The following is a 16,000-nucleotide window of genomic DNA, read 5'->3' as shown; positions in this document are numbered from 1 at the left end:
GAACATGATTTAATTAAGTAACCACACATCACTGAGTCTATATCTTCATTCTTTCTTGTAAAAATTGCTTTGATTGTGGCTATATAAAATAGGGAAGTAATATTTCACTGTACAACGAGCTCAAAAAGCTCGAGAACCAGCAATAAGATGGAAATAACCGGCAGAACCTTTAACCATCCACTGGCTCGCTAGTCGCTACCCCAGGTCGGTCGGTAGCCGGGTAGCCCATCAATGGAACCCGTTAGACTCGCCCCTACCTCTCGCCACAAAAGAGACAAGAATTTTGCCTTGTTCCACACGCCTTTGATTGTTTGAGGCGGGAAAACTATTTGTGTGCTACGGCCCGCGCAACACAGGATATTGTTTTCGTATTAGTTGGCCTTTTTCCAAGATGACCGTGACCGTTAACTTATTTTATGGACTCCCTTGGAGAATAATTCAAAACTACAAAGAACATTTCTAATCCCACAGTATACTAGCTATTTAAATTATAAACACTTTGGTGTTTGAAAAATATTTTTGGACGATAAATTTTGCAGCTTTTTGAAATCATCCAAGATGGCCGCTTGCCTCCAAGGACTCAACAATAGGCCTAATTGTGCGACTATAAAGCAATAACTTCCCACCTTACGCTTGCGAATTAGTACGGTACATATTTGTATCCACAGTTGCCAGGACGACTATTAAGACGACCAAAGATTACATTGACTTTTAGGTATTTAATCTGTAGAATAGTAATTGTTAAGTAATCTGGAAGACAACTAATTAAAATGAAGTGCGAAAGATGGGTTATGAGAGTGCTCAATGCCTGAAGCATAATCCATTTGTTTGAGGTGCGGATTTTCAAGCTTGTAGAACAAATAAATATCACAAAGTAGAAGGGCAGGGGTGAAAGTGACTGAAGTGACGGGATACCCGGGTGGATTTTCAGTGACTGGATTCCAGTGGTATGCGGTAAAATATATAGTGACTGGCTTAGCAGCACAAATTTTACGTGACTGGCTTTCCCATGCAAATGCGGTGGTGACTGCATTAGCATAGCATTTTTTACGTAATTATATTTTAGTATTTTTAAGAAAAAAAGAGATATATACGTTCAGATATGTCTAGGCTTAAGATATTTACCAACATATATTATATATATATCATAGTCTTGAAATATATTGGGGGGTGCAACTGACTGACTTCCAGTGTATATTTTATGTGACTGGCTTCCCGGGCGCGGCCGTGTATATATATATATATATATTAATATATCCCTCCAAGTGTCTCTAGTTTTGGTCTTAATGTTCGCCCATTTATTGCGCAATCGCAGGGTTTTATTAAAATGTATCTTAGAAACTTAAAAACAATGTAAAGTATACTGTTTTATATATTATTTTGTTTGGAAAATTATGGGCTTCAATGTAACATATAAAACATTACAAAAAAATGTTCAACAATTTTTGTGGGGTTAACATTTCTCAAAAATTATAAAATAAATGATAAAAATTTATGTTTGCGCTCAATAAATTGTTATAATTTATAGGTCTACAAATATTTGAAATAGCCACTTTGTTCAGAATTTTATGAGGATTCCAAAAATATAATAATGTAAGGAAGTCGGTTTGCAAATAAATAAGTTATGGGCAAAAAAACAGATTTCGGTACATAGCGTTTAGCTAAGAATGCATAGCCTAACCATAGCTAGGAATCTGGCTGATAATTTACATCAATATCACTACCTACTTCTTCAGGATCATCAACCAGCCCTTCTAAATCACTTAAATCTTCTTATAATGCACCACGTATATCACTAATTTTGATTTTTTACACTAAAACAATGATAAACGTAATAAAACACATCACTCATCGGTGCGAGGTTACCAAGGTGTTTACAAATACGCACGTCAGCTGTCTGCTACAATATTTTCGGAACTAAAATGAAAAGCGTATAGAAACAGACATCAGGAGAAAGCTCTGAATCTGCTGAAAAAAACTATACCTAACTCGATCCAGTTCAATCCGATTCAGTCAGTCCCAGAACCGTCGCCGTAAACAGTGTTTGTGGGTCGCAAAAGCGACACATAACACTACAGCGGATGTGTTATGAGTCGCTTTTACAACACATAACACTGGGAGGGTTAAATATATATATATATTTTTTTTATATAGTTCTGTTCACTTTTTAGGGCTACTTTTTCAATTAATAAGGAAAATAATAAAAACCAGAGTACCCTGAAATTCATTTTTTATTTAAACTGATACGTATTTCGGCACTAAGGCCATGATCACAGTATGAGCTATATCAAAGTATGTAAACAAATAAAATAAATAAATAGTTAATAACATATGTTTTGAATTCATATTAAATTTTGATTAAATGGTTAGGTGTATTTGTTAACATGTGAATGTGCAAGATTCTTCCCTGATTTGTTTGATTTTTTCATGTATTGGATTTTGCTTTTGTTTTTGCATTACGTTGAGAATTTGGTCACCGTGTTCTTTTGAATGTAGGTATATTTGCAGCTCTTCTTTTATATCCATTTTTTCGCCCTTTTTCTCATAATTTAGAATTTTGACACATTCTTCTAATTTACCATAATTATGATTATTTTATAATATGTGTTCTGCATACATTGAGCGTTGGGATGTTTTATTGTTTGATTTTACGGCTTGGATATGTTCTTTGAATCTGCATGAAAATGCTCTTCGAGTCTGACCAATGTAGAATTTGGGACTATTTAGACATTTAATTTTGTATATTCCAGATTTGTTATATTTGTCAATTGTTTGTGGGTTCTTGTTTGATAGTTTATTAATTAAATTGAATGCGTTGTTCTAGATCTATAGCTAATTTTGAATTTAGATGCTTGAAATGTTTTTCTGATTGGTTTGTTTAATACCGAACTGTACGGAAGACAAATAAACTCCTTCTTCTCTTCTATGTCTAAATTTTGGGTTTTCTTATTTTTTATCTTCTTGATTAATTTGTCTATTAAACTATCCTTGTATCCATGTCTTGTGGCTATTTCTTTTATAATAGATTTTTCCAAATCGTAATCATCTTCATTTAAAGGTACTCTTAACATTCTGTGTACCATAGAGTTGAAGCTTGCCATTTTATGTTGCCACGGTGAATTTGAGTCAGCAGGAATAACAAGATCTGTTTGAGTGGCTTTTCTATAAATTTTAAAATAATGTTTGTCATTGTTTTTTCCAATTGTTTAGTCGATAAAATTGATTTCATCTTTTTGTATTTCCATTGTGAATTTTTTTTTCTTAGATATTGTGTTTAAATAGGATAAAAAGTCAGTGCACGATTTTTCATTTCCTTTGAATAGACATAATATATTATCTACATATCTGTGCCAATATATTATGTTTTCCTTATGAGGGTTATTTTTGTTCATTATCTTATTTGCTTCTAAGTCATTCAAATATATGTCAGCTAATAAGCCAGAAGGTGGTGATCCCTTCGCTAAACCATCACATTGTTTGTAAATTTTAGAATAATATTGAAAATAATTTTGATTAGTTACGTTTTTCGTTAATTTAATTATGTCATCAAACCAGTGATTAAGTGATGAGTGAGTCAGTGAGTGAGTGAGTCAGTGAGTCAGTGAGGGCTCTGCCTTTTATATATTTAGATATACAGTCAAGAACCCTCAATTAATATTGAAATTAAAATCATGTTAGTCGGTATGAATCTAAAACATTCTATTACCTAGAAGTATTGATATTTTATTTAAAAATCCATCAATAGCTTTATACTACAGTAATACAAAATAGTTTCCTACAAAAACTAATTTTGTAGTTAGTTTATATCAACAAATGTACAGTACATTTCCTGTCAATAGGAACAGTGTGTTCATGAGGCCATCTCAGCTGGATGCCATGGGTGAGGGTGACAGAGCATCATCATCTTCACCCGTGCATCAGCCACCTCCGCCCTACAACCCAATGTGGGCCACACGCACCTTTCGCCCGCCTCTAGGTAAGACTAGACAATAACTGTAATATATTGGAATCAGCTGATAATTTGGTTTTATGTTTATTATGAAAATGTAAACAAATAATGTTATATTTTGTTCTGTGATTAAATGAGTTTAAGTTAGTTCTTGATTTTATTTCACTGGCGACGATGAGTAAAAAACGAACCCAAAGATGTGAAGATATTGGTTGGAACAATAAAGAAGAGGTGCGAAAGAGAATGGAAAAATTTTCAATAGAACCCTATGATGAAAAATTGAACTGGGAGGATTATGAAGCTCACTTCCAATTGATGTGCAAGGTAAAGGGATTGGGGGATGACAGTGATGAAACTGAGGAGGCCAGAAGGGATCTTCTTCTAGCATATGTTGGACCTGTACCCCTCAAAAAGGTATCTAGCTTTGTTTTACCTAGGAAAATTTATGACATACCAATGACTGAACTGCTTGATACATTTCGGTGTGTATATAAACCTAGTAAAACAATCTTTGCAGCGAGACTAGACTTTGAAAAATGTGTGAGAGGAAATGATGAGAGTTTTTCAAATTTCGTCTTACGTTTAAAAGAGTTAGCCTCCTACTGTAAATATGACAAGTATTTTGAGGAAAGAGTAAGGGATAGATTTGCTGGTGGCGTTAACTTTCCACAGTTTGAAGTTGAAATCAGGCAAAGGTGGCCAGAAGGCATAAATAAAGATGGTTCACGTTTAACTTTAAATGAGTTGGTAGATTTAGCTGAAGCGATGGATAGAGCTAAGCGGGAAATGAATATTTTAGAAGAAGCTAGGCCTGTAATTAACAAGGTACATAACTACGATAAGAAAAATAGATCTTTGGCAAAAGAAACATACAGCCATTCTACAGAAGATTGTAATCAATGTGGACTAGTACACAGTGGAGAATTTGTCCAGCTCAAAAGTCTAAGTGTTTTTCATGTAGAAAGCAAGTAATTTCTCACGGCTATGTGGAACCAAAAAGACAAAACAATGTCACTTCTGTGGAAAGATGGGTCATTTTCCGCGACATTGTCGTTCAAAAAAGGCCTATTTGAACCAAATCAACGACACAGACATACAATCTGAGGAAGAAGAGGTACAGTTAGGAATTTCTGAACTTAAACCTAATAGGAAGAGCCCAAGAGCACAAATAAATGTTACCCTAAATGAAGTACCAACAACCATGGAGTTTGATTCAGGAGCTAGAGCATCGATAAATGATGCACCCCTGTGGAAACAAATTGGATCACCAAATTTGAGGGCATGTAAAACAAAATTTGTCGCTTATGGAGACAATACCCTGGATGTTTTAGGAGAGTGTGAAGTTAATGTTAAAGTTGATGGACAGATTAGGAAACTTAAGGCTGCTGTGGTAAATGGAAACGAATCACCTTTGTTTGGATTACCATGGATGCTCGCCTTCAACATGAAATTACCACCTAGTGTTACGATTCGTAAGTTGGATAACACCAATAAGGATGAAAATGCTTCTACAGTAACCGAAGAGGAAATTAACCAAGTTATTTCAGAGTTTAGTGATGTATTTAAGAAAGAATTGGGAATAATTAAAGGCTATCAGGCGAAGATACATGTTAAGAGTGACTCAGAGCCTAGGTGTTTTCCTGCTCGCAGAGTGCCTTTTCCACTAAGAAGTAGAGTTGAGCAAGAACTAAACAGACTGGTAAGTGACGGTGTTATAGAAAAGGTAGACCCTTACAAAACTCCTATCGAATGGGCAACACCAACAGTAAATGTTGAGAAGGAAAATGGCACAATTAGAATATGTGGAGATTTTCGGGTAACCTTAAACCCAAACATCGTTACTCATACAACACTTTTGCCAACTTTTGAGGAACTGACGAATAAAGTATCTCGAGGGAAGCAGTATTCAGTTGTCGACTTGAGAGATGCATATCTCCAAATGGAAGTATCGGAGGAAGACAGAAAATATCTGGTAATATCCACGCACGTTGGATACTATAGATACAAGAGACTACCATTTGGTATAACCTCCAGCCCAGGTATCTTTCAGGAATACATGGAGAAGCTCCTTGAAGGCATACCACAAGTGGGGGTACTTCTAGATGATATAATCATTACGGGCCGAAACAAAGAAGAACACCTCAAGAACTTAAAGGAAGTATTAAAACGAATGAGTGACGCGGGGCTAAAAGCGAAGAAAGAAAAATGTAGATTCATGCAGAATTCAGTCACCTATCTTGGACATATTATCGATGAACAGGGTATCCATCCAACAAAAGAGAAGATTGAAGCAATACAAAAGGCACCTAAACCTACAAATGTCAAACAGCTTAGGTCTTTTTTAGGATCCATAAACTATTATGAAAGGTTTATCCCTAGGTTGCATGCACTGTGCTCAAGGTTACATCGACTTACTAGCAACAGATCGAAATGGATGTGGACAGAGAAAGAAGATGAAGTATTTACAAAGGTCAAAATGATTCTTTCGGAAGAAGACACAGTTGTTCCATATGATGAATCCAAACCTCTAGTGTTGGTGTGTGATGCGTCAGAAGACGGTCTTGGGAGTGTCCTAATGCACAAGTGTGAAGATGGTCTAGAAAAACCAATCGCGTATGCTAGCAGAACTCTTTGAGATGCTGAGAAAAGATACTCGAATATTGATCGAGTAGCACTTGCAATTTTATTTGCTGTAAGAAAGTTTCACCAATATGTATATGGACGAAGCTTCACACTTGTCACCGATCATAAACCCCTTCAAAGAATATTTGGAGAAACCCGGAATCTTCCAAAGGTAATGAACAATAAGTTGGTGAGATGGGCCCTAGAACTGAATCAGTACAATTTTCAAATCAAGTACAGGAAAGGAGATGAAAACGTTTGTGCTGATGCACTATCCCGTCTTCCCATCAGAATCAGAGAAGAAGCTACCGATGTAAGAGACATAAAGTTTTTAAACATGGATAAAGTTGAGACATTGGTGTCCTATAAGGAACTCAAACATAACAGCAGTTTGGACAAGGAGATCAAATTAGTACAAAGTTATGTGCTAAATGCATGGCCAGAGAAGGTTCCAGATAACATTAAAACATTTAAACAAAGGAAAGAAGAATTATCAGTTGAAGATGGTGTTTTGATGTGGTTTGGTAGAGTTGTTGTGCCAACAAATATGAGAAAAAAAATCTTGAGAATTTTGCACTGTGGCCATCCTGGAATTTCAGCTATGAGATCAATTACCAGATACTATGTATGGTGACATTGACAAAGACGTTGAAATGCATGTAAAGACTTGTGAAGCATGTCAAGAAAACAGAGGAAACATTGAAGAAGTCCCGGTCTATCCATGGAACATTCCTGAAAAAGTGTGGGAAAGAGTTCATTTGGATTTAGCTGGACCAGTTGATGGAGTAATGTGGTTAGTAGGGATTGACACGCTATCTAAGTGGGCTGAAGTTGAATGTTTAAGAACAACGACTTCAACTGCCATAATTCAAAGATTACGATCGTGGATGAGCAGGTATGGGATACCATCACAAGTAGTAACTGACAACGGCCCACAGTTTGTCTCTACTGAAATGGAAGCATTTTTCAAGAGACATTCAATTCGACATATAAGAACTACTCCTTATCATCCTAGAAGTAATGGCTTAGTTGAACGTCTAATAGGAACTTTGAAAAGGCGTTACAGAACAACAAAACAAGAAATTAATGATTCTACATTGGCATTGCAAAATGTGTTGTTCAGTTACAGAAATGCCCCACAAAAAACAACAGGACGAGCCCCTGCAGAGTTGTTTCTTGGTCGAAGAATGCCAACTATGTTGGATAACATGAAACCAAACCTTAGACAACAATTAGATCTGAAAATTTGGAAGGAACAACAAAACCCAACTCAAAAGAAAGCCTTAAGAGCATTCAGTGAAGGGGAAGAAGTATGGATGAAAAAAGAGAATAACCCTGGTTGGATAGCAGGAACAATAGTCAAACGCAATGGCTTATACTCTTATGAAGTCATGTGTAGTGGAGTGATAAAAAGAAAACATTCGGATCACCTGTGAAGAAGAGAAGGTGCGGTAGACGATGAGGAGGGAAAAGTGTAATATATTGGAATCAGCTGATAATTTTCTTTTATGTTTATTATGAAAATATAAACAAATAATGTTATATTTTGTTCTGTGATTAAATGAGTTTAAGTTAGTTCTTGATTTTATTTCAATAACACAATGGAAGTTCTATGTCAAAAGCTACAATCAAAGTCCGGTTAGAGAACCACAAACGATAAGACAAACTTGAAGGAATTATTAGGCTCAGATTGACCTTTGTAATTAGTCTGACACTCTTTTGTAAGTCATGCAACAGACATAACTGTTATTTTATAAGTTTTAGGCCGCGGCTCCACTTGCAGTAGATTGCCGCGCTGCAAATTGTAGCTGGTCAGTTGAAGAAATGGGAATGCAGCGATCAACGAAGGTGGCTCCACTAGCGACAGTCGGCAGCGCGCTACATTTTACGGCGCGCCGTAGAATGTAGCGTCGCGCGGGAATGGAACTCGGACCATTTTCGCGCTACATTTTGCAGCCAACAGGTGGCTCCACTAGCTGTAGATTGTAGTGCCGTGCCAAGTCAGTGTACATACAGCCGACAGGCATACATGGACAAGACACACGCTACAATCAGTTTTGACTTTTTAGTGTCCTTAGTTTTTTTTATTTTCGTGGATTGATTTGTAATCAATGGAGCCTGAACTGGACTGTGAAATTATTATATTAGAAATTATTAAATTATTACAACGGGAGTGTGGGAATCTTGTTTTATAGAGGTTGTGTAGGGGTTTGCTACTTTATATTATAAAGTAATACAGTGGCAATTGGAGAAACAAAATGTGTGAAAACATGTTATAATTATAACCCCTTTAATAAAAAGCTCCTAATGGCTGTTTTAGATTATTATTAATAGGTACAACAAAAACTCACGAAACTCATTGATATTCACCTTATACATTGGTTACTTAGAAACATTACTTCTGAGGGTGAATGAGTGTAATAAAATTAAAATAGAATAGAAATAGAGATAAAATGACCATTATAGACTACTAGAGTAATTGGACACACCAAGGATTATTAAAGCGACGGTTCACTGTATACAATTAACTAGTTAAAATTCAGTATACTAAAATTACTTTAATGTCACTGAAAGCCTTTCCTCTACTCCAATTGCTTCTCTTAGTTTGGTATCCTTCTTAAAACTTGTTGATACTAATTTAATTAAGTAATCAAATGAGTTTTGGGACATTTGATAATATAAAAAAAAAAAAATTGTCTGAATACTTTTGTAGTTTAGTATGCAATGTGTGGAACATCCCTTCGGACTTTCCGTTGCTTAATATTGGATGGATCCACCATTTTCCTGCAGTGATCGGCGTCGTCTTGATAAAGTACACTGATAACAACACTATGAATGTTATTTGTAATTTGCAGCATGATCCAGGGCTACGTTTACCTCCGCGCTACACTAAACTGCTAGTGGAGCCACGGTGCATCTGAGGACGCTGCAGATTGTTGTTCGTACTCTGCTGCTAGTGGAGCCACCAACTGTAGCGTGTAGCACGCTACAATTTGCAGCGCGACAATTTACGGCAAGTGGAGCCGCAGCCTTACCAAACAAAGCAGATTTAGGTTTACTTTCCTGACATTATTGTTTTTTCAGTTCATCCTGTTGGTTCACCCTGTGATCGACCTGAGAAAGATGAACAATCACACCAGCGTAAAGATGAAAGGTAAGTTGTTATTTAACATTTTTGCTTGTTCAAAAATAGTTTTGTAGGTACCAGTTTGGTTAAAATTATTTAATGTTTGAAAAATCATTTAAAAAAAAAACACTAGTCGTTATATCTGTGCATTGCAATGGTAAGAGAACAAGGAAAAAAATACTGTAGTACTTTAGATCTGCTGGATGAAATAGTTTCATATCCATAATTGAATAGAATCAGAACTTAATATTTTATCCCTTAGTTTGATAAACTCCTTTTCTTTTGATTCAGGTGGGGGGTTTAAATTCCCTAGGATAGGTATTAATACGGTGTATAAGTGGGGCTCATGCGTGCTAATAAATAAACACTATAGCAACTATATGATTTATTTTTTTGAAGTTAATTAATTGTTGGTGATGGTGAGTTTATGTTGTTCAAAGGTTTATTGCATACATTTTCCATCACGATGGTAAAAAAACAATACATAACGTTTCGGGATCTGAAATCTGATCCCGTTCTTAGGTGAAAAAACTTAACTAACTCATTACAACTAACAATACACAAACGCCCAACCTAAGTTGGAATACATTACAAAGGGTAGTAGTAAAACAATGCACTGTATAGCCACAACCACCTTTAACTACAGGCCGACTACAGGTTCGAAGTGGCAACACCGCATGGGATGGCTGGATGGCTACTGATACGCACTGAACGCTCGCACTCGCGCCGCGGAGGATTGGAGCAAGCACGCAAATTATCTATTAATTTAGATGTTTTATATCTGACAACACTGATGTGTAGGAAAAGAAGTAAAGAATTATACAAGGCTTTCGTGTCAATACAAGATTATAATAAAATATTTATTAAAACCTTTAACAGTACATTGAAAGTATAAGTATTAGGCCTATAATTGTAGTTTTCTTCCGTCTCTTCTATGTATTTACTCTATGATTTATTATCTGTCAAACACTTATAATTTAAATCCTATCTACAATGTTATTAAGTTACAGCTTCTATGTAAGCTATTGTTTTATCAATTATTAGAATGAAGACGTTTACTATACAAAGTAAAAATTGACAAAAGCAATAAATAACATTATTTTATTCAAGAGAGGATTGATATTTTTCTATAGTTACAGTGGCTATTATTTTTGTCTTTTTTTACTTTCGTGTAGTTATTTAACAAAATATTGCTCATTCTCAAAATAATTTTTGACACTTTTTCCCTCAAATTTACTCCGCTTATACAAACAGTTTCAGCTATTTCTGAAATATCGATATCTGACATAAAAATTACTGTCACAAAAAACCAGCCAACACAGAAGAACAACTGCACGCTAATTATACATGTCTTTGCTAATTTTAGTTATTCTATTTTATTCATTATTTTGCCTCCTGAACTGTTGTTCAAAGTATTCTCTAGGTTACGTACCTTATACAGTCAAACAGTTCTGAATCCAGTCACTAAAGGACGATGCACATTTCAGAGCATTAAAGCCCTATCTTCAGGTACATGGATACTTATTAATTCATCTTCTAGATTCGTCAAAATTTTTAAACATTAAAAACACATTACACTAACACATAATTCAACATTTATACAGGTACATGTGCCGGCCGGCTATAGATCCCGACTTTAGTCTCTAGTCGACTCTAGACTCTAGTCGGGATCTATAGCCGGCCGGCACATGTACCTGTATAAATTTTGAATTATGTGTTAGTGTAATGTGTTTTTAATGTTTAAAAATTTTGAGGAATCTGGAAGTTGAATTAATAAGTATCCATGGACCTGAAGATAGGGCTTTAATGCTCTGAAATGCGCATCGTCCTTTAGTGACTGGATTCAGAACTGTTTGACTGTATAAGGTACGTAACCTAGAGAATACTTTAGTTATTCGCTAATTCCACGTAATTCAATCTAGATGGTGGTCGCCACGCCGCTATTGGTTGATGAGCGCTAAGTTTAAAGATTCCGCTAGCCCCTCCTTTCCATTGTCTGTTGCAAGATTATGATCAATGTATTAGTTATTAACACTAATACCGAAACCCTACCTAGGCTCAGGCTGACGTTAACTGAAACCCCTGGTCTGTGAGACCCCATTTTCAAAATAATGGATCCTGATTAGAAACACACAAACCGAAACCCTCGGCCCGCTTTAAAATACACTAACGCTGGGCTTCTGAGACGGACATGTTATGAACAGACAACCTGTCAAGGTCATGGCACCCATGCAAAATGAACAAACAATATATCAATAGGTAGGGGAGGAAAAGGGGGGAAGGTATTGGGGGAATGGAATCTACCAAAAAAACAGTGTTGCCAACATGCGTTTTTGAAAATTCCCGTGGGCCTGTCAGACCGGGGTTTCGGTATTAGTGTTAATGCTGGCGCAATAACACAATGAATGAAGTAATATTTTTATTTCTCATAATACTAAGGGTGTGAAAATGCAGTATATTTAAACCGCGACCACTAGTTCCGTACTAACGTAATGGTGAAACGGCCGGGAGTTAATGCTCGGTGCGACGTTGCCAATTCTCGCTGGCCGCGGCCTGAAGTTAAAGGAGGCAGTGGTATAGCAGTCAAGTCATGATACAACATGCAAATGATAACCAATCACAAAACACTACAGTCTATAAAGGTGTAGTTTGAACAGCTCACACAATGGAACACTAATCGCACAGTTCGCACTGACTCCACCAATGAGACTGAAGCATCATGGCCGAGACCAATCCAAAACATGGAAACAACCAGCAATGGCGTCCAGTCCCTGGAAAAGTAAAACCAACAAAATGGCGGAGTGATGTACGATGCAGCAAAAAGGGTGTTAATTCTGTTTATTCCTATCATGAGCTTTACTACGGGTTAACAATACGTGCAATTTTTTTTAGGAGAACTCGTGATTTCCCTTTTTATTGAACAACTAAGTTCCCTATTGTTTAGTTCCTTGTTCAGAATAGGTAGTCTGTTTACGAATGTCCCCGTTTTGGAAACCCTCAAAATAATTATTGATACTTGTCTCACAAACGACGATACTTTAACAGAACTATACTCCCTGTCAAGGTCATAATGGAACTTTTGGAGTTGTGTACTCAGTGTAACTATTTCCAATTAGAGGGTAAATTGTACCGTCAAGATGAGGGTATGGCCATGGGGTCACTATTGTCGCCTATCTTTGCCAATATCTTTATGGAGGAGATTGAGCAAAAATCTCCGGCTTCAGCTCGGCTCAAACCGAAGATATGGTGGAGGTATGTCGATGACACTTTTGTGGTTTTCCCTCATGGAGATGATGAATTGAAGGAGTTTTTAGAGCACCTTAATAGCGTTTCATCTTCCATATAATGGCCATGGAAGTGGAATCACAAAACAAACTCCCCTTTTTGGACGTGTGCGTAGAGAAGCATTTTAACAGTCTTAGAACATCTGTTTATAGAAAGAAGAGACACACACAGGACAGTATTTAAACTTTCAATCTAACCACCAAATTTCCGCCAAGGAGGGGGTTGCTTACTCTTTGTTTGACAGGGCTAAGAGCATTTGTTCCAATCAGGTAGTTTTTGCAATAAGTGGAAAAATAATTATCATGGTTGACAATAAGAATTTATAAATGAGTAAATAAAAATATAACCTAGTAACTTTAACTTGGTAGGCTACCGACATTTCACCATCGTTTCTCGGTTCTGGTTCTTTTCCCAAGAACCAGTGGAACCGACATTTAACATGAAGTACCGGCCCATAACTACAAACAACATAATTTAGTAAGACAATAAAATCAATTACAAATCACTGTCTTGCTACAATGTTTTTAGTAGTTTTTAGATCATTCATTTACATTTTTAATGTTTCAGTAAACCTGACGAGCGGAGATCTTCTTCCCCCTGAATGACTATGGATTTTTATTACTGTACTTAACATTCCAATTTGCTTTTTAGTCAATTTTTAAATTTTATTGTTTAATATACCGTACTCAAGTATTAGATGATGATTTGAATCTCTCACTACTGTCAGTAATTTAATTGCTTTCTTCTTAATTTAAAGTGTTTGATTTACATTAAACATTTTTGTATGTGAATGGATGTTTTTGTTTTACGTTCAGTACAATGTTGGCGTTCTTTCAAATATTATGTGTATGAATGGACAATCACTTAAGTATGATACAAAAATTTAAATAATTATGGCTTGTCCAAGAGATTTGCATTACCTTCATATTGAAAGTTAATTTTAAATCATCGACATTGTTTATAATTTTAAATCCAAATATGTGCCTAGTAGACTCTTGTGATAGGCAATCAGATATGATATAGTCTGGTAAATCCTGTAATCCAGGCATCTTATAGACCCAATATCATATACTTTATACGATAACGGGTGTCCCTGTAACATCCCTTTAATCCTACTTTAATCAATTTTTATGATTGAAGTATAATTTTAAGTCTTATGATCTAGGGCACGTGCTAGATAATACTTGAATGGTAAATAAAAAGGCTATTTCCTTTAGGGGTTCCCCCCTCTCTAGTAAAATTTATTTCTAGAGGCCATTTTTAAAAATCTAGGTATGCTGACAAACTTTCATAAACTAGTTTAAATGAGTTTTAGTTGTAATAATTTACAACTGTTCCATCATAGAGTGTTTTAAATATATATTTAAAATAGATAATTTTTCCTTTTTTGACAACTGTGAGAGGAAGGTAAATAAATCACTCTTTAGATCTGAAATCAAGAAATTGGTTGAAAACTAGTATTTCTATTCACCTAATAACTGTTCTAAATAAAAGTAATCTTGAATCGGTTAATGGGTATTGCATTGGATTTATTTTGCCTCGGAAATAAGTTTTTGACCCTATAAAACTGTGCAATTTGTGCACGGGTCCCCTCGTATCCATTAAAGGGAGTGTATAAAATTGTTTTTCGTCATACTGCTGCAAAAACAGCCGTTTTTAATACACACGTTGCAGGTATAAAGTAGCCCTTTTACTACCTAGGGAGTAAAAAGCCATTTTAATCCCTAGAAAGTAAGTCAGCTGCTGTAAACTCAGTTCTAAACTTAAGCGATTGTAAGCAATAGCATTTCGATATTAGCCTATGTATCAATTGATTTAATCGGTAGTAGATTATTGTTGCATTCTTATGAATAGTTTGATTTATCGAGTAATGTACACTAACACAATCATAATAGACAAATTAACAAATTGATTGAATCAATGACTTAACATCTGCTTGTTTGCATTATCAAAAATTAAAAACAAGTTGAAAGTCATCTTTACATAAATATTTGTTTTCTAACTTATTTTGTGAAATGATGTCGAATATGATAAAAAATATATCGTACACGGGGCAAAATGTGTCTTTTCAACCCTTGCTCAATTCCCGACCTTGGTCGTGAAACTTGAGCTTGGGTCAAAAAGAGTCAGTTTACGCCTTAGTGATTAAATATTTGAGTACTCTGATATCCCTAATAGCCTTCTTCATCCTCTGCGAAATTAGTGCACGAGAGTCTACTGTGGCTATTTTTTTATTATGTTGCCAGCAAAATGTATGTAGTAGAAAATTATTTTTGGTAAACAAGGGCATAAATTATAGTAATTTATATAAAAAATGACATCATAAGTACCCTCTTTTACATATTCAGTATACACCAAGTTGGCTGTTTTTTTTTTTTTTTTTACTGATGGATACTTCTTTAGTTATGTCTGTGATAGTAATATTGTGAGAGAAGGTTTTTGTTTAAGTTTGTGTTAATAACCAATGTGTTTAAACATTGCATTTATATATATATTATTATTTCTCTAAGCGATTGTTTAAAATCAATATTGTGAGAGTTTGACAGCTTGCATTATGTTGAAATAGGGCTCTAATTAAAGGTCTTGGTCCCAGGGGGTCTTGAAAAATAGCAGGTTATATCCAAATTTACCAGAAAATGAGAAATAACAAAAATATCTTTAATTTAAAATACATTGGGATTGAAAAACGTCTGCTTTGTTTACATTAACACGTCCGCTACTGGGCGTCGCATATGCGACGCCGCGGTCATTTGACTCAGACCGAGGTATACATTTGAATCTTATCTTACACATAGACCGGCTGTCACTTAGTTAACAGTAAACACAGACCACGGGCAAAATCCTGTAAAACAGTGATAATTTACATTGTAATACGCTGCAACCGTGTTTGTAAATAATTTATTGTTGTTTTTATTTTTGTATTTTTTATAACCTTTTGTAATGTTGCATATTTGCGACGCCCGGTCTACAGCGAAGACAATAGTGAAAATTATCATTGTTTTCTTCAAATAGCCCAA

At 35.5% G+C, this 16,000-nt stretch overlaps 1 protein-coding gene across 1 annotated transcript in view; it reads left to right on the top strand.

Annotated features, from left to right (window-relative positions):
* LOC128982330 (uncharacterized) overlaps nt 1-15,341 on the top strand; it is a 44,017-nt gene extending 28,676 nt beyond the window's left edge. The window contains exons 7-9 of the mRNA XM_054401307.1: nt 3,840-3,976; nt 9,656-9,725; nt 13,551-15,341. Of these exons, the coding sequence (XP_054257282.1) occupies nt 3,840-3,976; nt 9,656-9,725; nt 13,551-13,584 (241 nt within the window). The 3' untranslated portion in view covers nt 13,585-15,341. The remainder of the gene's footprint in view (nt 1-3,839; nt 3,977-9,655; nt 9,726-13,550) is intronic.
* The last annotated feature ends 659 nt before the right edge of the window (nt 15,342-16,000 follow it).

Source organism: Macrosteles quadrilineatus, unplaced genomic scaffold (genome assembly GCF_028750875.1).
Source record: "Macrosteles quadrilineatus isolate MER2022 unplaced genomic scaffold, UCM_ALF_1.0 Scaffold_1__1_contigs__length_201487025, whole genome shotgun sequence".
NCBI lineage: Eukaryota > Metazoa > Arthropoda > Insecta > Hemiptera > Cicadellidae > Macrosteles > Macrosteles quadrilineatus.
Note: the sequence above shows the minus strand (reverse complement) of the source record. Positions and strands in the feature narration are given on the sequence as shown.